At 37.4% G+C, this 24,880-nt stretch overlaps 1 protein-coding gene across 1 annotated transcript in view; it reads right to left on the bottom strand.

Annotated features, from left to right (window-relative positions):
* LOC127445273 (receptor-type tyrosine-protein phosphatase S-like) overlaps positions 1–24,880 on the bottom strand; it is a 102,266-nt gene that overhangs the window by 29,086 nt on the left and 48,300 nt on the right. Inside the window, exons 6-16 of the mRNA XM_051705209.1 lie at positions 23,073–23,218; positions 22,732–22,873; positions 21,700–21,885; positions 19,926–19,934; positions 17,545–17,562; positions 11,484–11,594; positions 10,863–10,874; positions 8,525–8,794; positions 6,502–7,083; positions 5,648–5,790; positions 5,427–5,568 (exon numbers count right to left, since the gene is read on the bottom strand). Coding sequence (XP_051561169.1) covers positions 5,427–5,568; positions 5,648–5,790; positions 6,502–7,083; positions 8,525–8,794; positions 10,863–10,874; positions 11,484–11,594; positions 17,545–17,562; positions 19,926–19,934; positions 21,700–21,885; positions 22,732–22,873; positions 23,073–23,218 — 1,761 coding nt within the window. The remainder of the gene's footprint in view (positions 1–5,426; positions 5,569–5,647; positions 5,791–6,501; positions 7,084–8,524; positions 8,795–10,862; positions 10,875–11,483; positions 11,595–17,544; positions 17,563–19,925; positions 19,935–21,699; positions 21,886–22,731; positions 22,874–23,072; positions 23,219–24,880) is intronic.

Genomic DNA, 24,880 nt, shown 5'->3' with positions numbered 1-24,880 from the left:
AAACCAAATTGGCTTATAATAATTTAAAATTATATTTTGCTAAATATTTGTATGAATTCATATAAATATGGACAGAGAATTGAAATTATTGATCATGTTTAGAGTAGACATACTCACATATTGTTTGGAATCATTCTGTGGCTGCAACATTTAAAACAAAAATAAAGTAAAATTTAAAGAAATTATGCCATATATTTTATACAATATTAATGCAGTATTTATTTATTTATTTATTTTTTTTTACTAAAGGTTCACTTATAATGATACGTTATAAAAAATAAAACAGTCATTATTAGGTTTTATGACCTTTTTCCACCATCTCTCCCCCTTAGAAGTCATAGATGGTCTATATTCACTGTGGGAAATGCTTTGATTTTTAAACGTTGCGGTACATTTTTGTTGTACAATGAACTCTTTTATCTCAAAAGATTAAGCAAAATGTAATTCCTCTTGATATGTAATGTAAATGCTGAGACTAAATTTGATTACTTACAACAACAAATAGTGGTCTACTGAGAATCATTAGTGCGAAATGTTTACTGGAACTATGGTGTTTTACAGGCTCTTTGTCTCTGAGAAGTTTATCAGAGCTTCTGTCTTAGCAGACAGTTAATAACCAGACACTGATGTTGTCTGAAGGTTAAATAGAAATTAAAGTCCATTTAGGCATTAGATGAGCTAAGAACTCTTATCACTGCCAAACAAACAACTCGTACAGATCAAGAAATAGTTGAGATCTGCACTGTATTTCTAGAGTTTAAATACGACAATATGCTGATGCTGGAAAGAAAAAAGTTGTAAGTCCATGAATTACTGGGAATAAGAATTTAGGTCATTTATCTTTGAATTGGGAAAAACTAAACATGCAAATAAGGGTTGCTACACATAATGACTTAAAGGAATGTTTTGGGTTCAATACAAGTTAAGCTTAATCGACAGCATTTGTGGCATAAAATTGATTACCACAATTTATTTCTCACTGTTTAAGTGAGGCGCTTACAATGGAAGTGAATGGGGCCAATTTTTGAACATTAAAATACTCACTGTTTCAAAATTATAGCCAAAAGACATAAGAGATATGTGTGTTAATATGATTTTAGTGTGATAAAATCACTTAATAACCTTTTCTGTGTAAAGTTATAGCCAATTTTACAACTTCGTTACCATGACGATGTAATGTCAACAAACCCTAAAACCCTAAAATGACTGTAAAAATGACAATTTAAACAACTCTACAGCTCAAAAAATACACAAGTTTTAACAGAAGAATTAATGTAAGCGCTTTTATAAAATTATAAGCTTTAAATTTCTGCCTTTAAACCCTCTAAAAATTGGCTTAAAAAGTGCCTTACTATAACCTAAATTTTTCCTTTTTTTAAAGAAAAGATGTACATTTGTGTACATCGGTCCAGAAAGTGGATTATTGCAAGAAAGCGGCTTATTTCGATATAACGTAGTTTCCCACAACACTTGTGTAAATAACAAACATGCCGTCTGAGGAAGACTGCTACTTTATTCTCCCTTGCTTTATTTCTAGATATTCCAGAGTTGTTGCTGTGCTTGTTTCCTTAACTTTCTGTCGCGACCTGCAGCGGAATTGCGCTGCAATAGTGGGGTTTCCCTCTTACATAAAACTCTGGGATTCCCCCAATGTAGGAGCGCATACGCACAAATGTGATTTTTAAGTTGGTGTGTATAAATGGGTATAGTATATAGTTTATGTGCTTTTCCCACTGTAATCTCAGAAATGCGGAATTCTTTCCACTATGTTGACTTGTTATTGGGCTCCGACCTATGACGTTTGTTATCCGGTCTGTTCACGCATTCTTCAAAAAACTGTTAACATGGCCACATAAGCTGAGTGAAACCCACTTTCTCTTAATCCCTTAAGCAGTGTAAGGAAATCTGTGTTCTCGTTTGCATGACATTTCAGAATGCCACTTTCTGCAAAAGCCCTCAAATAAACCGTTTTCTTAAGTGCATGTAAACGTGGTCAGTGAGGTGTTGTCTCCTACCTGTGAGTCTCTCAGTAGGAGTTCCTTGATTCTGGGAAAGCCTGTTCTCTCCCCTACTGTGCGCCTGATGTATGTCACCTGGTAACCACGAATCTTTCCATGCTGTCGCTCAGCAACTGGAGGTTTCCATGACACTCTGGCAGAGGTGGCATTTAAGACCACCACATCCACAGCCCGCGGAGGTGCACTGGGCACTAAAGGGGCATTTTAGGATAAAAGACATGTAAACACAGCTGAACATTCGTTCCAGCTCACAGGAGAAGGCAAGAAAAGGTGAGGAAAAGAGGTATGGAGTCAGGGTATGGTTCATTTATCTTGATTAATGGTTCGGTAAAACCGAAGGAAGAAGAGGTTTAACTTGAGGTCAAGGGTCAGATAAAGGCACGGCCATAGAGACATACCATCTTCCTCAGTGCGGACCAATACCGGCAGGCTCTCTGGCCCTTGGCTTGCATCTGTGTGGGCAGCGACAGTAACAGAGTACAAGGTCCCTTTCTTTAGTCCCTCTATCCGGTATCGAAAACAGTTAGATGGGATGTCCGTAATCCTTTGTACGTGATCTTTTTCCCGTTCCACTGCCACATAGCGGATGGAGTATCCGGTTATGATTCCATTGTCATCAATGAGGGGTGGAGCCCAGTTGAGCAACAGACTTGAGGATGAGGGGCTTATGCATGTGACATTCTGGGGAAGGGGTATGGACTCTGATTGGGTGATTATAGAAGTGGGAGGGTTTAATTGTGTGTATTAAGGCATCAGTGGTTAGTTTTAGTGTTACCTTGGATGATGTGTGGAAATTAAGTCACATAAAATGAAAACAGACTACATGTAAAACGCAGTTGTCATAAAATGGTGCTGTCACAGACAGATAAAATTAAGAAGACATTTAACAAAGAAATCAGATGTGTTTTAACTGAACTGAAACAAACAACATTAAACATACCTGTTTGACTCTGTCTTTCAAGGTGCTTTCACTGAGTGTCTATTATGCTCTTACCTGTTACTCTTAACCCACCCACCAATTCTACATCTATGACTTTCAATGATAGATTGGAATGATGACATCATCAAAAGAAACCACTAGCTGGGTTTCCATCAAACAATTGCACATAAGAACTCCTGAATGAAAACACTTGATATGCAAATAAACTCAAAAATTCGGTTAAAATTTGATGTGCTACGCAGAGTCTTGACCATTTGTGCATATGTTATGAGTGTGCGATAGCTTGAAGTGACTGGCCCAATGAAATGTCCGACCTTTGCACACAATCCTTCGAAAATAGCCCTTGACATTTGGAAGTGTTTAACCCAAAACTGTTCGTTACAGTGGGTCCTCACAATCCGTCAGAAAAGTTTTGAGAGTGGACGCTCCCAGGTATGCGGAGGCTGGCGGCGTTTGGGCATCGCAGCTATTTCAGCCCTCATTATATCAGATTTTACACTTATTCTGCGGCATCTCCTGGCAGCATTTAAAAAAACAAGGTATATTTGCTCCAATTCTGCAAATAACAGTTCCCGATGTAAGGAGGTCACTCAGCTGCTCCATCATGACAAGGCGACTCCCTCATGATAATGCACATGATGTACTGGTTGCAAATGTGCAACAATTTGTATTTTCTTTAGTCACATTTTTAGAAATGCACTTAAAAATGCTAAGCATTTTATTGGAAACCCAGCAACTATGTGTTTTGTGTATGAACCAGTGTTAGAGAGTAAACAAATGCGCTCTCCTAAACTCTTCCACTCCCTGATTCATTTTAGTAAATAAGTTCGATAGGACAGTACATTTCAATTAATTTCATTTGATGTTGTTTACTAATTCATTTGAGTCCCAGCACAAATAGCTTAAATAACTATAATGTAACTAATGTAAAGTAACTTTTTTCGGTACTTTTTACTTTTTTTTTGGATAGCTTGAATGAAGGTTAACTCATTTAATTCATGAGTAGCTTGTAGCTTAGGAAGTTAAGCAATAGTTTCAGAGTAGCTTCCCCAACACTGGCATTGACACTGCTGAAAAGACCTGCTCAGGCCAGCATGAATATCCTAGCTGGTTCATGCTAGTCTATGATGTACAATTTAGCTAGCAAAGTCAACTCGTTAAACTCTGATACATTGTTGTGCTGCCGCCTGCAATTTTTCACACCCAAATTTAAAAGTACACCATTCACACACATTAACTAATCACAATAAATTGGTCTAATTTTTTCAGAAAACCCCCCACATAAAATAAAAAATGACTCCAGTTATTCATAAATAATATTTTATGTGTTTATAGTCTTATGATAAACAGAAAGTTTTTTGTTGCTGTTGTTGTCCCAACTTTGTAAGCATGTAATTATGGTTCTGTACACTTTATCTCACTTTGAACAGTCTTATTTCATTCCACTAGATGGCAGCAAGCACTAGAAAAAATATTTTTTTCTCTATCACATTCCATTACAATATACTGTAGTGGCGCTATAACGCATTTTAGCCCTTTCAGATGTGCTTGTCCATAGACATTCAGTCTAATTTTCAGTTCATGCACCCTCATTGTTTCATTGAATATCTTGGCCTCTGAGTGGACTAGAAGCTCAATTTAGGTGCCATTAGAAAGCTGAGATCCTAATCTTTACAATTTTATCATCAATGGTCGAAAGCATATTTTTATGATGATTTGTGTATTATGCTTTTCCTGCTGGATGGCATATTTTGTTCTGGACATTTACAACATTAGATTATTCAGCCAAGCAAGCTCACAGACAAGTAAAAAATGGCAAATTTTTTAGATAACTGCGTAAGGTAAAAACAGATATAACGTTTTTAGCTTTTTGGGGCTTACAGCAGCAATGATCGGTGCATAAAAGAGATATGTACAAAAAAGTATGTATTTGATGACTTACAAAAATCTTATTTAATGTTGTGATTCTTTTGAAAATATTTCAAACTGTGGTATTAGGGCAACAAAGTGCAAAACTGTGCAGTCTTTCATTTGATATATGACTTGTCCATTTAAGTGCCATGTCAAAGACCTTTGTGTTCATATTAATATTTCTACCCAATTACCTCTAGGGGGTGATCATTTGTGACGCAAATTTTTTCAGGCCTTATTTGTGTATCATAAATGCAAAAGTGATGGTATTCTCTGAAAAGTCCAGATTCTAAGCTTTCAAACGATACCTTATATGCCTGACCAATGTATACGGAGACTTTAACGTTTTAAGTGTAAACTTTTTCCGCGATATAGCGCCCCCCGTGGACACGCCAATATGGTCTTTTTGGTGAAACTGATTGACCAAGAAAGTCTTGCTGGTTAAGTTAGTTAAGAGGCCTGGTGGGAAAACCTAGCACACCAGCACACAAAACACTTAATATGCTGGTGAACAGTTATAATGGTCTGCTTTATATGAAAGTTCAAACAGTACATACGTGTTTGTGGAGTCTGAACAGTGATTTCACTTGTGAATGCCCCCAGGCCGTGTTTACTACGTGCTGCTAGTTGGAATATGTAGGTGGAAAACGGCTTCAGATTCTTCAACAGATAACTGGAGCTTGGATCAAATGTTAATTTCTGGAGGAGAGACACGGAGACATTTAGACTTAACTACGCATTACAAAATGTAAACTTGTGTGTATGTAAGTGTGTTTACCTGCTCTGGCTGGTCTCCAAGCCTGTATATGAGCTCATAGCCAGTGATGGCATCTGTGCCACTATGAGCTGGAGGGATCCACGACAGAAAAATACTTGTCTCTGATTTCAACTCTGCCTTCAGTTCAGTGGGCTGGGATGGGACTAGAGTGGAGGCAGAAAGTCGATGCTTATAGAATGATGCAACAGAAACAAAATCAGGTGCAATATTAAAGGTGCACTCAGTACTTTTTTCTCATAAAATTTTTTTTTTACACATTAAGAAAAATATACTTCGGTAGTTTTGAAAAATGTGTTTTTATATCATGTACATTCACATTAGATGAAGAATCCGGTCACATCAGTACTGCCCTACAAAGCCAAAATGCAGTCACGACGCCAACACTGAAACTGAGAAAAATGGCTTCAAAGTTTTTTCATTCTCCAGCCAAATGTGGATTATAAAATAGTCCCTTTCTGCTTTCTCTGAATCTGAGTTCAGTTAAGCTGTCACAGTATCATAACTACATTTTGACAAAGTGTGTAGTTACTGCATTTTGCCTATGCAGGGAAGTGCAGTCTAATAAAAGCGTTTTTTATTTTACACAGAGTTGGGCTGCCTCATTGGCGTTGCCATGTTAAGATCACTTGACCAGCCGAATACAACCTACAATAGGTAGACCACCTACAGTATTATCAGACAATTTTTCTCATGGAAAAAATGTAGCATGTCTGACTGCGAATAGCACATTACTATGATGGTATTGGTAAATGTAGCCCAAGAAACAGTAATAACGCCCAGCAGAACATAAACCAAAAATTATTCAGTGCACCTTCAAAATCTATCAAATAACCCTGACATCACATTCTGCACACCTCCTGTCTTTGCAATGATGTGCAGGTCGCTGGAGAGAGGTCCATCTCCCACGGCAGTAAAGGAAAGCACTCTAATATAATAGGTTTTGTTGGGTGTCAGGTCCCGTATGTTCAAAAAATTTGCCCCGCGAACCATTTCCTTGTCCCATTGGCTCACAGGAAGTGATGGATCCGATGTGTAATATACCCTGTATCCAACCACCTGACCGTTGGCTTCCTCTGGCTCCTCCCATTGCACCATTGCTGTGGAACCGCTCAGCATACGACCTCTGACACGGCGAGGAGGGGAACTAGGTGCCTGTTCGGCTGTACGGGCTTCGACCGTCTGGCTTGGTGGGCCACGACCAATAGAATTCACTGCCACGACCCGGAAATGGTAGTGTGAGTAGGGGCTGAGTCCACCCACACTGTAACGAGTTGTTGCTATGGCATCAATTTCTTTAAAGACGTCGCTGGAGGAGGTGGGACGATATTGGATGATGTAATAGGAAACAGGAAGTGGATTCCCACTGTCCCACATGAGAGTAATGCTGGTGGCAGATCGCTCCATTACAACTGGAGTTCCTGGAGGATTGGGAAGGGCTGTGGGGTCAAAGGAAGAGACGGGTAGAAAGAACATAAAAATTAAAAAAGGACAGAAACTAACAGCATAGAAGAGGATGATGAGTGGTGATATACTGATATATCGGCCTAGTCAATTAATTATTTTTTAAGATTATCAGCATCAGACGATAACTGTGGCTGCTTTGCCGATTAACAGATTGGCAATGAATATATCACGTGATAACATAATGTATACTGTATATCGGTATATATACTGGCTTAGGCAGGCAGCATTTTAAGGCATCATAATTATGCTGCCTTCTAAAATTCCACATTTTGGCCATATTCTAGAAGTATAGGTCTCTGCGGAACAATAATGAGTGTTTCCCAATCTGTGGCGGTTTTCAAACCGGGATGGGCGTTTTTCAACTATCCAATGAAAGTATGGAATCACAATGTAGTAAACAGTGGGCATTTCCAAACCAGGATGGGCACTTCTGAACTATCCAATGAAAGTAGGGAATCTCAATGTAGTAATCAGTGGACATTTCCAAACCAGGATGGGCGTTTCTGAACTATCCAGTGAAAGCGGGAAATCTCAATGTAGTAGGCGAACCATGTAAGGAAGTTGAAATAAGCCCATACCAGTTTGAAAACACCCACCTGATTGGAAAACGCCCATTTTTGTTCTGCACACTCATATTCTAAGGCAGCATAGCCTGTACCCTACATGGACAAATTGACTGATAGTAACTGATTATGGCAATAGGAATAATACATTCAATACCAAAATGTGTTGAAAAATAATTAGTCTAGCTTAACAATGCACTATTTTATCTAATATTTTATATTATAATTTGTGTATGTGTTGTAGAGTATTGCATTGTCAGCTTAGCTACATGCTAACAGAAAACTACTGAAATAAAGTGTTGTCCTGTGCACTTTGAGTGAAGAGAGTGCTATTTTCATGATGCACAGAATTGTTGGCTATATAGAGTATTCCAAATCGGCCACTTATGAGGTTCCATTTCAGTTAGGGTGATGCCCTTGAGGATGTTCAGAGTAAATGTGTTCTTAAGCTAAAAAGCTAGATGCAGTGCAACAAATATAAAAAAAATGTAGGTCCGTTTAGTGCATGTTTACACAGAAAAACAATTTAAATAAAGCACAGACGGATGCAATAACACCCCTCTGAAGGCCTGCCTTACAGTATATGTAGGCAGTAGACAGAAAGGCAGCTCACTCGGTTTTCAAACAAAGTCTACAACAGCCATCAGCCACCCAGTTTTCTAGATGTTTTCTAGAGTGGCACCACCCATTGAAAAACCCTTTTTGATCAATCTTTAGTTAAGACTGATCAAAAAGATTGAGCTAAATGATTTTTTTTTTTTTTTTACACTCACCAAAAGCTATTTTTCTTACTATCTTTGATGTAAAGACGTTCGTCTTCAAAGAGTCCGATAATCTCACTTCAGCGTACCTTTAACTGTGATCTGGGCAACAGTTTCTATAACTCCCAGTGTAGACATGGCCACACAGGTATAGTTGGCAGACTGGCGTACATCTGTGAGTTCCAGAACATTCCGCCCAATAGGCATGTCATCTTCTGGTGTCAAATCCTCGGCTCCCAGCATCCATTTGACATATGGCATGGGAACGCCCACTGCCTGACAAGAGATATTCACACTGCCTCCCGGCATGATCTCATAATCCATCGGTGGCACTGAGAAGCGAGGAGGGATGCGACGCACTGAGGGTGTGAAAGAGAGTGAGCAGTTCATTAACTCATGCTAAAGACATTATTAATGCAACAGAGAGCACTGCACCTAATAAATGTACTCCTCAAAATATAGTAGGCTGCAGGTTATGATTCTGCTTGTACTCACAAATAGTGGAAATTAGGGCTGAGCATTATGACCAAAATGCTACATGACAAGATAATTGCAAGTACAGTAATGTATCACAATATAGCAATAAAGGCTGAAAAAATCAACCACAACATTTTTTATATATTAGAAAACCATGTAGTAATGTCTATTTTTGATTATCTTAGTGACTTAAATACTTTAAAATGTTTTGTACTTTTGTATTTGTCATCTAATTTACAAGTACAAAAACAGTTATTTATATACATTTTTTAACACTTGCTTTACAAAGATTCAAAATAGAAATACATACATATACATACACATACAGTTGAAGTCAGAAGTTTAAATACACTTTAGCCAAATACATTTAAACTCAGTTTTTCACAATTCCTGACATTTAATCGTAGAAAACATTCCCTGTCTTAGGTCAGTTAGGATCACTACTTTATTTTAAGAATGTGAAATGTCAGAATAAGAGATGTCTTGAGATGTTGCTTCAATATATCCACATAAGTTTCCTTCCTCATGATGTCATCTATTTTGTGAAGTGCACCAGTCCCTCCTGCAGCAAAGCACCTCCACAATATGATTCTGCTACCCCCATGCTTCACAGTTGTGATGGTGTTCTTTGGCTTGCAAGCCTCACCCTTTTTCCTCCAAACATAACGATGGTCATTATGGCCAAACAGTTCAATTTTTGTTTCATCAGACCAGAGGACATTTCTCCAAAAAGTAAGATCTTTGTCCCCATGTGCACTTGCAAACTGTAGTTTGGCTTTTTTAAGGTGGTTTTGGAGCAGTGGCTTCTTCCTTGCTGAGCAGCCTTTCAGGTTATGTCGATATAGGACTTGTGTTACTGTGGATATAGATACTTGTCTACTTGTTTCCTCCAGCATCTTCACAAGGTCCTTTGCTGTTGTTCTTGGATTGATTTGCACTTTTCGCACTAAACTACGTTCATCTCTAGGAGACAGAACGCGTCTCCTTCCTGAGCGGTATGATGGCTGTGTGGTCTCATGGTGTTTATACTTGCATACTATTGTTTGTACAGATGAACGTAGTACTTTCAGGCGTTTGGAAATTGCTCCCAAGGATGAACCTCCTCGTGGAGGTCCACAATTTTTTTTCTGAGGTCTTGACTGATTTCTTTTGATTTTCCCATGATAGGCAGGTAGGCCTTAAAATACATCCACAGGTACACCTCCAATTCAGTACATGTCCTATCAGTAGCTAATTGGCTAATTGTCTAAAGGCTTGACATAATTGGAATTTTCCAAGCTACTTAAAGGCACAGTTAACTTAGTGTATGTAAACGTCTGACCCACTGAAATTGTGATATAATCAATTCAAAGTGAAACAATCTGTCTGTAAACAATTGTTGGAAAGATTACTTGTGTCATGCACAATGCAGATGTCCTAAACGACTTGCCAAAACCTACAGTTACACTGTGTCTATGCCAAAACTAAACCAGTGTAGGATAAAGTTTCTGCTTCGTGTCACATTTTTTAAAAATTGTGCTGTGGCTATACAGAATATTGACACATTTCTTGTGTAAAGTTGCACAATATACAGTATACCATCATACCACTAAATTCTAGTGAAAATATTTAAAAGTATGGTTTGCAGTAACAGCAAGTTCCCAGTATGAAGAATTTCTGATATAAATTTTGGCCATTAACTGTTCAAATAAGCACACAGTTCAGATGAGTAAACATCATTAATACGTATCACTTGCTATTAGAATAATGCTATGGAATGCAGTTAAGTAGGATCAGGTGAAATATGGAGGATTAGTGTCAGATGACATATGCAGTATTATGATCTGGAGAGCGAGTAAGACTGTATAGAGGCAATCTGGTGGAGGGGAAGGATTATGTAGATGTAAGGGTCTGAGATTTAGATTATAGTAAGAAACACAGAGCATTTGGTTTTAGAGGAAGAGCACTTACCATCTCTCAGCTCTACAGAAGAGTCCAGCAGTGAGAAATGAGCCAATGGGGAGAAATAAACAAACAATGACAAAATCTAAGAGACAATAAGTCTACAGAGATTAGGTCTCATTCACTATTTCACATTTGCTTACAAGCATTTTCACACGGAAGTTCACGGAAGGATAACATTTAGAACTCAAACCACACTTATGCAAAAATCACAGACTCCTTGTGTCCTTAAAAACATGAAATATAAGCCGATTTTTACATATTATCATAACAAATTGAATAACTAAGTGACCATACAATAAATCTTGCTTATATCATAGTAACACAAATAATATGCATAACTGCTCAATTTGCATATTTACTTATTACGGAAACATGCTCCCTCATTTTGAAAAATCTGAAATAATCAACAATAGAACAAAGAAAGAACAAATTTATGTATGTATACACTTGTTGAAAATTTTGCTTGAGAACCTTTTTCTTCACCCATACTTGTATGTAGATAATAGTGAATGATACCTATTGACTTTAACATTTATCTATTCATAAGAATGTGTTAGTAACTTCTAACAGTTCTTGACTTCTAAATTCTACAGCACCCAAATCAGTGAGAGATGCTCGAAGCTTTACCTCTGACATAAAGGTTAGCTGGTGTTGAGTAGCGCGTTCCTTCACTGTTGGTTGCGACACACTCGTATTTACCCTGATCAGTTTCTTTACTCTGATCAATCTGAAGTGCACCTGGATACACACACACACATATACAGGCAAAGCATTTACAAACAACTAACGCACACATACAACTCCAAGGTTTTTTTCCGGGTTCAAAATAAGTTTAACGATGCTTTCAAAAACCAAAAAACGGACTCACCCCTCTTGTAAAAACAAACAAAATCGTATGCATGTATTTATAATAGAAATCTACAGTATGGGGCAAGGCATTCTGATTTAAAAGCAGAAATATGTGTGTTTTGGGGGAAAATTTCTTATATGAATTTTTCCATACAAATATTTGTGTAATCTGAGCTAAGAAATTCTCTAAATTGTCCTATTAGCTGTGGTTATAGTTATCTAGTTATGCAGTACCAATTAAATTCTGTTTCTGAAATTCTGATGTAATTGTTTGGAGTTTGCTCCTTGAAAATAGTACTTCATGGATAACTGTTGGGTCCCTTTCTGGTATCCTTGTTCATATTGTGCATATTGTGACATGAGCAAAGAATGCGACTCGCCAAAAACAAAAGAAGAATGTGAAAGTGAAAGTGAAGATTTATAGTAAAAAAGGACTTAAATATTGATCTGTTTCTCAACCACATCTATCATATCAGACATGGCATAAAACATGGATTAAACCACTGGAGTCATTTGGAGCACCCATTCACTTGCATTGGATGGACCTACAGAGCGGAGATATTCTTCTAAAAATCTTTGTTTGTGTTCAGCAGTAGAAAGAAGTCATACATATCTGGGACTGCATGAGGGTGAGTAAATGATGAGAGAATTTTGCTTTTTGGGTGAACAATTCCTTTAAATCTGTATTTTAACTTTTACTCCAGTGCATGCCTTGCCACACAGTCTTCTATTGTAAGTGCATTAGCAGGATTTTTGTTTGCTTTTACAAACTGAAGGACAAGTCAAATTTATTTACTTTGGCAATGGCAACTGACAGCTAAACTTTTATTGAGCCTGAATAATTAACTATCCCTCAAATCTGCCAACAGCACAAAAACTGGCTTGCATATTAGTACAGAATGATACTGAGGAGAGTTAGACAGCATATAAAACACACACACACACACACACACACACACACACACACGCAAAACTCTGTTCCTGATGATTCGAGAAACATCTCTAAGAGGATAATTTCCCACATAGCAAAACAGAATAAACAATCTTGCCTTAATGTCAGAAAACAAAACAAGCAAGCAATTGAAGCCTTGCCAAAGAGAAAAAAACAAGCACAGTCAGCCTCTTCCAATAAAGTGATTTCAACATAAATTATTCAGTATAGTCACAAACAGACAGAGATGTCTCCAAAAAGAGGTACAGGCTGTTAAACTGCCATACTGCCTGTAGATCAGGTACTAAAAAATACTTCATTAAAAAGACAGCATCAAAATAAAAAATGTAATCTGATTTAGCATCCAGGTAGGACTTTCTTGCTGAAAAATTAAATAGGTTTTAATAAAGAGGGAGAAAGAGGTGAAAAGATCCACAAAGGGATCAAAAGAGCATTGGAAAAACAACAAAGAAAAATGCTTTAAATTGAGAGTAAAAGTGTCGCACACAAATGATAGTATTGTCTATAATGACACCAATGACAGCAACAGTTAGACAAAAGTGTCACTGAAATAACAGATTTAAAAAAAGGGTCAGACTTGGTCTATATTGCTCTGAAAATCACTGAGGTCATCTCTTCCCTCCATCATTTAGTTGGATAAACATCAGTCATCTATGATATCTGCTCCACTACTAAAGGAATGATAGCTATACTATATTTCGTTTGTTTTGGTTTGCCGACGTGATGGTGTATTAGCGCGGCATCGACGCCATTGATGCTCCCGACTTCCACCACATGGGGTTGGGGGTGAGGCGGGGTAGGGTGGGTTTGATGAGTTTGGAATCGGCTTCCGATTTGGCACCCTACCCAGCTGGTGTGAAATGCCTAGAAACGCCCCACCCATGCCTAGAAATGGCCCTGGTCTCAGGGACATATTCACATTTTGGTCCAAACACATGCTTTCCAGAATTAGAATGTCTCCTCCTCCAAATATCTCCTCTGACTAGCAATAGCAAGTAGGAAATCATGATTCATAGATGTGATGTAAATGTAAAGGCTATAGAGCGTAATAGTCTGGTTCCAGAAGTAAAAATCCTATACATTTTCTGATAACTTAGAAACCTTTAAAGACAGACCTACCATGATCTCCAAAGTTGTTAATCAATGGTATATGCTTCGGTTGAAGACATCAGTCCATGTTATTTCAACTTAATTTAAAAAACTAGTTTAATAGTGGAATGTCTGGTGAAGAACTACACTACCTATGATCATAAAGAGAAACGATCCACCAATCAGAGAATCGAGGCCAACAAAGCGTGCCAAACAGGCCCTGCAGCGACCACTCACTCCCATTACACACTGTGAATAACACAATCGATTCGGTCTCCTTACTCTCTTAAACTACGTATATATTTGTATGCATCAAAATATTTATCAATAAAATTTAAATATATGGTTTATCGCATGCGAATAATTAAAAAAGTTTAACGTGTTAATTTTTCTTATTTGCATTTAACGCATTTACCATTAATAAAGCATAAACCAGTGTAAACACTGGCTGGAGTAGGCCGGAACCTTTGTGATGTGTCCACCCGGAGTCATTACGTTGATGCACACACCACAAACACACACACAACAGCCGTGTCAGTGATCAAATGATGGAGAGAGGACCTCTTAACGCTGTTTGTTGTACAAAACAAACCCAGATGGAACTTGTGATAGAAATCAAGTACTTTGCATCAGGGCCACCAACAAAGTGGGACAACTGGACTTTTTGTCCCAGGCCTGGCTTCATGATTGCTGTAGCAAAGCAGCCACAGTGGAGGATGAGAGTTTAAGAGATTTAATGGCCATTGCAATGAAAATGCAACCTTCGGTTGCATTGTTCTTTCAATTAGTCAACCTCCCACTTAGACTTTGCGAAACGGTTAATGTTACTTGAATTTTAGTGCATTTCTATCTTTATACTGTGGAAGGATCACATATGGTTTTGTTTTCTTTCCTAAGAAGGAAATATGTGTATTTTGACAGGAAAAGAAGTATATTCAGTATAGAGAGAGAAAAATGTCAGCACTTTCAAAATCTGCGATTAATTGCGATTAACTATGAAAAGTTATGCGATTACTCGCAATTAAAAAAAATTATCGACTGAAAGCACTAGTTTATATACTTATAATCAACAACTTTCAATTAATAGTTTTATATTTTTCCATACATTTTTATTCAATTACATAATTTACAGTGCTTCATGGGATTATAGTTCATTCCCTCATTAAAGACGTTAGTTCTTGTATACTTTTTTTTTTTTTTTTGCTTCAAATTAAATTTTGCAACACTGTGATTCCCCCTAAGGGCTTGTTAATTTAGTTCATGTCTTAGAACTCTTTTATGAAAGAAATTATGAAATCCCTATGAAAAAAAATGAAAGGGAAAAATACTTCTGGAACCAAGAAGGCTGAAAAAGTGGACGAGCACTGTTGCGCTCTATTGTCTATTAAAAACAAAGGGCTGAGCCTTTCCATATGTCCCACTCTAACTTCCTGTTTCAATATAAAATATATCAACACAGGAAAGAAAACTGCACTTGTCACATTTCATTGGGTCTTTAAAAACTACCACTAATCTGAATATTAATCTGTCCCCTCAATATCTATGGTGGTTAAGCCCTGGGCCCTCATTTATAAAACATACGTATGATCAGATTTTCTCCTACATTCCAAGGATTTGATCCTTCGTCAAAAGTGAGGAACAAATCGGGATTTACAAAGGCAGAATCTGACGTTAAATTGTTCTTATGCGTTTTTTTTTTGTTGTGTGTGTGCTCATGCTCCAGTGCAACAGTGTGCACTGCACTGAGTTTGTGATACAAATATGAATTTATTTATAAATAAGTGAGCACGTTTATGTGAATAAGAATATTTCAATATGAGTCAGAATGTGGTCTTATTTAGATGTAAATATTTTATTTTGGATATCTGCAGTAACAGAATATTTATTTAGCCCTATCTGCACGTTTTCACAATAAATGAATTTTGAGACCAACGAGATAACAGGCAGGTGCAATATACGGTATGTAATACAGTATGTCAAGCACATTTTTGGAGAGAGGAGGAGGAGAGATTATAGTTAAACAAAGCTAAATCTATATACAGATGGTTAAAAAGCACTGCAACAGACTCTAAAACTCACCTACATTTTTTATCAATTCATCGTCTGCTGTTGTTGGGGACATAAATATAAACAAATGATTTGACTAAAATGCAGCATAATCAATGTCAAGTGCGAGCAGAAGAGAACAGCAGGAAAAGAACGCACATGTAGTTTAGTCAAGTCAAGTCATTTTTATTTGTATAGTGCTTTTCACAACACACATCGTTTCAAAGCAGCTTTACAGAAACTTATACTGTACAAAAAAGAAATGCAATTTAAGTCCTCATTGTTCGGTTCAAATGAATAATGAGATTAAAAAGCATGTATTAAAAAATTATTATCTTTAGGCCCCTAGTGAGCAAGCCAAAGGCGACTGTGGCAAGCTACACAAAACTCCAAAAGATGTTGGTTAATGGGTAAAAATAACCTTGGGAGAAACCAGGCTCACAGTGGGAGCCAGTCCCCCTCTGGCTAAACAGCATGAATATAATGCCAATATTAGTTAACTAAGTGTAGGACAAGTCTTGTTTTATGTAAGTAAACTGAGTAGATGTTGGTGTGCAATGTTTAAAACTAAAGGATTTTGTATGAACTGTAAGATTAATGATTAAGTGTCAATGAATTCCATCCCAAATTGTTTGCCGGAGTGCACATAGATGCAGTGTCCATTTATTTAGCTGATTAAGGCTTTAGTTGGTATTCATTTAATGTCTATGTATTTTATTATGAGAGACTGTCGTCCATCCTATGACCAAGATGATGCTGGCAGAGGTCAGCGAGGTTTGCCTTGAAGTCCGAATAGAAGCTTGCCTGTTCATTTTGCTGGAGTCTGTCCTAAGCCCAGGGTGCAGGCAGTGGACAGCGAAGTATCCCAGGTCTTAAAGTCTGAGTATACTTCAGTTGTCCGCGTTTCTGATCGCTCCGCACACAGTATGCGTGACACAAATTTAGTCATCAGCACAGTACGTGCGGCCTGACGCGCGTGGCCCACATTTTCTCGAGCCGCGGATGCGGGCTTCGTCTGTGCGCATCGTCAGCACATGCACCGGCCATTGACTGTACTAAAAGAGTATCACAAAGCAGCTGTAGTGGGCATGCGTCAAACGCGGTCTGCCGGGTGTGATCCGATGCGGAACGCAGAAAAACAGAGTTTGCCCGTGCTTTTACTGTTAGAGTTGGTAGCAGTTTATATAGAACACGATTGCCATGTAGACTATGCATATTTTATTATATGTAAACAAGCATGTAAACGTCTTTTTGGTATTCAGGTTTAGTAAGAATATGGATACTGGTTGAAGAATGGTGTGTGTTCACAGTAAATGCAGACAAATCAAACAATGGATTTATAATTGATAATGAAAATGAATAACTGATGATGAGGGAATTGTTGTACGTTCACATTTAAGATCATTATATGAACATCTTTATAAATGAGGCCCCAGGTTTCATGAGTTAATCCTATTTTTACCTTTAGCTCCTAAAATAGAGATCTCCCATGATTTTGATCACTTCACAAAATGTGAAAAAAAAAAAAAAAGAAAAAAACATTCAGATAAGATCTGTGTAAAAGGGAGGTAGTTTTATCATGACGACAGAACCCAAACATCAAGCATTATAAACACAGTCTCTGAAAATGACATGGTTAGTCAAACAATGATGGAAAGAGAGAGATTGAAAGAGAGAAGTAAAAAGGGGAGAGAGAAAGAGAGAGTGAAGATATGGTGAGGATAGATGAAGTGGGTGGCTTTAGTCTCTTACCTCGGATAGGAGTACCCCCTGGATGTGTGAGAATGAAAGCAGATGGGAGATTAAAGAAAAGACGAGTTAGTGCAGCGAGGGAGAATGAGAAAAAGACAAAGTGACAGAGAGAGAGAGAGAGAGAGAGAGAGAGAGAGAGATAGAGATAGGAAACAAGCTACGTTCACACAGTCAATTGTTAGGGATTGAAAACTGTATTTACTGACAGGTGGGACTCTCAGCTCATACAACAGCTTACAGGAGCAACTTGAATACTGTCTTTACGAACGAGTAACCAAACGTTTCACGATAGCCATACTGTAACCATAGTAACAGTGACTAAATTACATATCTAAGATAAAGACGCCCATAACACTGGAAAGTCATAATTGAAAATCGAATCAAGACGTGAGTTCATCTGTTAAATCTAGGCCTGTCACGATTATTAAATAATCCTCTGATCGCGGGAATTTGATCTAACAACCGCGGTTATCTGAGATAACCGCGATTATTGTGCACTTCAGATTCCAATCACATTTTAATGCCCAAATATGGGAATTGTAAGGGAAGCACCGCGGATGCCATACAGTGTAACACCTGTCCAGAAGATTGTTCTGATGCGCACACCATCAGGAGAGGCTCGCACCAAACTCCAGCGTAAATATAAACGAACAAATATAACTTTCATAGTAAACGCAAAGCAGGTTCATACATACTTACTCTATTTCTGTGGAGTGATAAAATGATGAAACGAAATATCAAAGAGTATAGGATTATAGGGAATAAGGGTTCATGGGTTTAATCAAAGAGCATTAAAATAACGTGTCAAAGTAAAGAAATAAGGACAGAACATTTTTACTACTGCATAATAGAATAGAATAGAATACATACAAAATATGAAAAAGAAATTGACCAAAAATGTACAAAAAGTATTTAGAAATATTTTGATTTTTAAAACATTATTTTTCATGTCATTAATACTGTTTTTAAAGCATTAAAAGGAAATGACATATCCCCATTTTATTATTTGAGTTATATATTTAAAGTTAAATATGTAAAAATTACTTCTTAAGGTGTATGAAGCACACATGCACCTTAAGAAATGACAATTTATATGGCAATTAACTGTAAAAGCCCTAAAAGAGACAATTAATCATCATAATCGCAATTATTTGTTTGACAATTAATCGTCAGCCAAATTTCATAATCGTGACAGCCCTAGCTAAATCTTAATTAAACGGCAGTGGATTTGAATGCTTTATTTATTTTTTATTTTTCACCCTAACTGCAAAACTAGTGAGAGCAAATTTGGTCGAAAATTTTCAGATGACACACAGCTCATTTCTCTGTCTCTGAGGTATCAGAACCCCACATGAAAAACCGAAATACGCACATGAGACAAGCAGTGTGTGTGCCAAAGAGAGTCTCGATCACATTATATTACGTGTCAGACAACTAGTTGTCTGCTTCGGCTCCGTTCACACAGCACAGGTGAACCGAACTCACCCACAAAGTTCTGAAAATTTTAGGCAGTCCATTTTATAAAGTGGTTGTCACTCTGGTTCATAACCAAACTGTGAGTGAAAGTAACCACATTTAGCACTCTAAAACAGGTCTGACAACAGTATTCTGCTGCTGTGTGAATGTAGCCAGAGAGAGGGAGAAAAATAAAGATGAGAAAAATAGAAACAGCAAGATAGAGAAAGAGGGGAGGAGGGAGACTCTCCATGTCTTAAGTACAAAGTGTAAGTTAGGTTCATATGAGATAAAAACTGTTTTCTTAGAAACATCTGTCTGATCATAAAAACAGTCCTCTACGGAGCTCATTTCCAGATAAAACAAAATCCTTGGGAAAATTCAATCCAGTTGAGCATCGAACAAGACACAGAGACTTAAGACAGGCAGACTCATGCTCAGAGAGAGAGAGAGAGGAAAGCCAAAGAGGCCACGGATTTGGGTGAAAAGCCACTGTAACATTCAGCATTAGGATATTTAAACCTATCTAGGCAACAGAGAGAGTAAGAGAGAGTAATAAAGAAAGAGTGATTAGAAAGAGTGAGGAGTGGGTAGTGATGCAGGAAATCCAGTGCCGAGGGCAATGAGCATTTGGACAAGTGAAATAGTGAGCCAGTGAAGGAAGGAGCCAGAAAACGTAAGTGAGAGTGGAAGCGAGAGGCTCAGTACCACACGTTAGAGGGGCAGCGCTCAGGTAAAGGAGGATCTATATAACTGTTGTGTGTTAACACAGTGTATTCTGTATGTGTGAGAGTGGGTGACTATATTGTTAGGGGAAATATAATATATATATACAGTATATATGTCATGCGCTTTACCAATAACGACATGTTTATGTGTTTTGTGCTTGAAAATGTTTGTGTTGTGCCTTAGAATAACACACTTACCAAAGGACTCTGTAGATTAAAACACAGAAAAAGAGACAGCACATTTATCACTTAAGATTCTCGCACAGAAAAAAACAGAGTGTTTGAAACTGCGAGTGTGTGTGTGTGTGTGTGTGTGTGTATGTGTGTGTACTAAGCTATAATTTGGGGCTGTAATTGTCCCCAAATGTATGCTAAATCTGACAAAATCTCTCTTTGGAGAAAATTGATTAATAAATTAAGCAAAAAGAGTTTTTTAATTGTTAAAATACAAAAGTATTTCTTTTAGGGTAAGTGTTAGGGTTAATCTATAATAAATATAATTAGCTTAAACGAACGTTATGGGTTTAATACAACTTAAGCTCAGTTAAAAGCATATGTGGCATGATGTTAACTTCCACACAAAAAACATTTTAGACAAATCTCTCCTTTATTTAAAACAAGCAGATATTGAGGTTACATTAAAGTAATAGTTCACCAAAAAATTCTCTCATCATTCACTCACCATCATGCCATCCCAGATGTGTGTGACTTTCTCTCTTCAGTAGAACACAAATTAAGATTTTTAGAAGAATATTTCAGCTCTGTAGGTCCATACAATTCAAGTGAATGGTGATCAGACCTTTGCAGCTCCAAAACTCACATAAAGGAAACATAAAAGTAATCCGTATGTCTCCAGTGGTTAAATCCATAGGTGTTGGTGAGAAACAGAACAATATTAAGTCCTTGTATACTCTAAATCTCCACTTTAACTTTCATTTTCAGATATGAAAGTGAAACTAAACAGGCACCAGATGTGACTTTCAGATGTAAAAGTGAAAGTGGAGATTTAGAGTAAAAAAAGGACTTCAATTTGTATCTGTTTCTCACCCATACCTATCATATTGCTTCTGAAGATTTGTAATTAACCACTGGAGTCATACGGATTACTTTCATGCTGCCTTTATGTGCTTTTTGGAGCTTCAAAGGTCTGATCAACATTTACTTGCATTGTATGGACCTACAGAGCTGAGATATTCTTCTAAAAATCTTTGTTTCTGTTCTGCTGAAGAAAGAAAGTCATACACATCTGGGATGGCATGAGGGTGAGTAAATGATGAGAGAATTTTCATTTTTGGGTGAACTGTCCCTTTAAGGCACTTATAATAGGAGTGAATTGGGCCAGTCTATAAATGTTAAAATTCACAGTTTCAAAAGTATAGCCTCAGGATGTAAGCATTATACGTTAGCATGACTTTATTGCGATTAAAATGCTAACTAACCATATCTGTGTAAAGTAATATCCAATACCAAGATTGCAGGGTTACAACACAGTTGTAATATTGGATATAACTTTACACAGTTAAGGTTATTAAGTGATTTTATCACATTACAATCAAGTAAACATGTATAATGTTTACATCTTGTGGCTATGCTTTTGATACAATGTGCATTTTAATGTTTATGCACTGGCCCCATTCACTTTCATTGTAAGTGCCTTTCTATAACTGCAATTTTCACTTATATACTGTATATGTATATATATATATATATATGTATAAATGAGAGAAAAGTCTAAATTGTTTCTTGTGTCCATCAACATTATGCCACAAATGATGTTGATTGAACTTACCTTGTATTGAACTTGGAACATTCCTTTCATATAAAACAATAGTCTCTGGTATGTCTATAGTATGTTCACATTTAAACAGCTCAGTAAATGTGTGTGTGTGTTTAAGGATATTATAGGATGTCTTTACGTGAATGACAAGAATAAGAGCATAGAGATTGTGTAAATCCTTCAGTGCACACAAACCTGAGCGTAGTTGTTTGATCCGCCCGTGAGTGTGTGTATCTATAGGGAGGAAATCTTTAAACCAGGTGATCTCTGGGTCAGGTGTTCCGCTGGCTGCACACAGCATGGTAGCAGTGAGAGAACGCTCCACCACCTTCAGCTGAGGACCCATATCTATAGAAGGGAAACCAGTGGGGAGCTGGTCCTCTGAAATACACAAATACAAAAAAGCATCCTCTAGTTTATGCATACTTTATCCCAACCCACCTCATAAAACACAAATCACTTTGTCACTTTACTTCCTCCATTTTTAGTACCAATGTCTGTAGACAGCTTATACTATCAATAGAGACCATAAACTACAAAATAACTAGAGATTCACAATATATCAGTGACCATATTGGTGTGCCAATATCAGTGATGTTTTGTATTATTTGGCATCAGTCAATATCGAAAGCAGTTAATATTGGGGCTTGTTTTTTTATACTCCCTATATACTTTTTCTATATCACATTGTAAAAGAAATAAACAGTTGTCTATCTTTCATAGTGTACATAATAGTGTTATGATGCTTAAATACACTTGTAAAATTCTGGATTAAGGTTTTAGCTCTGGAGTAGGGATTTTTTTTCTTCTACAGACAGGTAGTGTAGATTTAGAACATACTCCATGCATACTTGTTTCAGAATTTTGGTTCATTTAATAATGCTTTCAGCTACAAATAAGAGTCAGCCCTATTTATTACTTTAAATCTATTCCACAGAATTCTATACATTGTCCCCCAAAATCAGCACAGAAAATGCAAACAATGTCTACAGATTCCATCTGGGTCTAGCTATTGGTCAAAGCAAGGACCAAATTATCTTGCAGCTGGAATCGGCCAGACATTCTATATTGGTGCATCCCTATAAACAGCACTGATATCCACTAATGCCACTAACGCTGATGTGCAAAAATGTGCCATTAAAATAAAATTTGAACTGAATGTAAGAGAGAAATATAGCATGGATCAACTACAGTTTTGGGGAAGCTCTCAGCTGGATCTGTACCCACCGCGGAGAACAGTAAGACGTGTGGATGCGCTGATTTCTCCCGCTTCATTAGATGCGACACATTCATACATCGCCTCATCTCGAGGGGTCCGCAGCGGCTGCACTCGCAACACAGACCCTGAGCCATCCTCAAACTCTATCACCTACAGACATGGAGAGAGAGAGAGAGAGAGATGTGTAGTGAGTCTATGAAAAGCTTGTGTGTGTGTGTTTCACCATATGCATGGAATCTATTTGGCTGGGGCAAATGTGTGAAATTTCAGGGAGTGTATTGGGAGAATCTCACTTTAGTAGTGTTACAATCTCGCAGTGAATGTGTAAGCCAGTCTGGTGTGTGTATACCTCAAATCTCTGGTTGATGACTTTTTTGCCTTTTCTACTCCATGAGACTTTGGGTTGTGGATCTCCTGTGGCCTGACATACGAAGGAGGCCACGCCCCCCTGCACACCTGTCTGATCAGTGGGTGTCCGAGTGAACTGAGGAGGGGCTGGAGAGAGATAGAGAGATCGGTGGTTTGTAAAAGGTGGCAGATGTTAATAACCCCTAATTATCTTTTGACTGGGTGAACACAAGCATGGTTTAACTCTTCCACCATTAGGTGCAGGAGTGACTTGAGGTTGGGAAACTGAAAGTTCACAGGTTTAAACCCTAAAAAAAACGTGAGCTTTGAGCAAGCACCATGGTGACACCAATGTTGTAGAAAAAGTTGCAGAAGAAACCACATCAGAATAAAAGATTCTATTCTGCACTGAAAACATTGGTAACATGCATTTGTTACCTTAAGGATCTATTTCTACTTGATCAAATCTACAAATACTACTTTTGTTGGTGTAACCTTATTTGCCAAGTTGATTCAGTCAAGTAGATTGAATAACGTTTTTTACTTAAATTAAACCAGTTAATTTAGATGTTACCACATCAAGCACATTTTTAGGTTACCTGACAATTCACATTCTATTCTATATTATTTATTATTCTTTAACATCACTGAATCAACCTGAATACTTTAGGTTACACCAAAAAAAAACTAATGTTAAAGGGATAGTTCACCCAAAGATGAAAATTCTCTCCTCATTTACCCTCATGCCACCCCAGATGTGTATGACTTTCTTTCTTCTGCAGACGAAAATTAACATTTTTAGAAGAATATTTCAGCTCTGTATGTCCTCACAATGCAAGTGAATGGGTGCCAAAAATGTAAAGCTCCAAATCCACATAAAGGGAGAATAAAAGTAATCCATATGATTCCAGTGTTTTAATCCACATCATCACAAGCGATATGATAGGTGTGGGTGGGAAACAGATAAATATTTAAGTCATTTTTTTAATCATAATTTCTCCTCCCTGCCCAGTAGGGGGCGATATGCATGAAGAATGTGAATCACCAAAAACACAAGAAGAAGAATGTGAAAGTTAAAGTGAAGTGGCGATTGACTGAGCAGGGAGGAGAATTTATAGTAAAAAAAGGACTTAAATATTCATCTGTCATATTGCTTCTCTAGATACGGATTCAACCACCACAGTCGTCTGGAGTACTTTTATGTTGACTTCATGTGGATTTTGGAGCTTCAAAATGTTGGCACCCATTCACTTACATTGTATGGACCTCCAGAGCTGAGAAATTCCCCTAAAAATCTTTGTTTTTGTTCAAGCCAAATCATTTTTTATTTGAATAGCGCTTTTCACAACACACATCGTTTCAAAGCAGCTTTACAGGAAATCATGCATTAACAAAAACAAAAACTGAAACTGTAATATCTAATGGCTTACAGTGATCACTGTGTAGTTTGATTAAATATGATTGTAAATTGTGTATAAAAAGAAATAATTAAATAATAATTGTATTTAGAACACCTGTGAGCAAGCTGAAGGTGGCAAGGAACACAAAACTCCATAAGATGTTGGTTAATGGAGAAAAATAACCTTGGGAGAAACCAGGCTCACTGTGGGGGCCAGTTCCCCTCTGGCTAACATCATGAATATAATATCAATATTACTTATGTATAGTGCAAGTCATGGTTTAAAATTATTAAACTAATAAGTCTTAAGGGTCAGTGTTTAAACAAAGATTTTGTATGAACTGTAAGATTAATGACTAATGTCTTTGAAGTCCATCCTGGATTAACTGCAGGTGAAAGAAAGTCACACA

Source organism: Myxocyprinus asiaticus, chromosome 8, assembly GCF_019703515.2.
Source record: "Myxocyprinus asiaticus isolate MX2 ecotype Aquarium Trade chromosome 8, UBuf_Myxa_2, whole genome shotgun sequence".
NCBI lineage: Eukaryota > Metazoa > Chordata > Actinopteri > Cypriniformes > Catostomidae > Myxocyprinus > Myxocyprinus asiaticus.
This window is presented reverse-complemented; position numbering and strand designations above follow the sequence as displayed.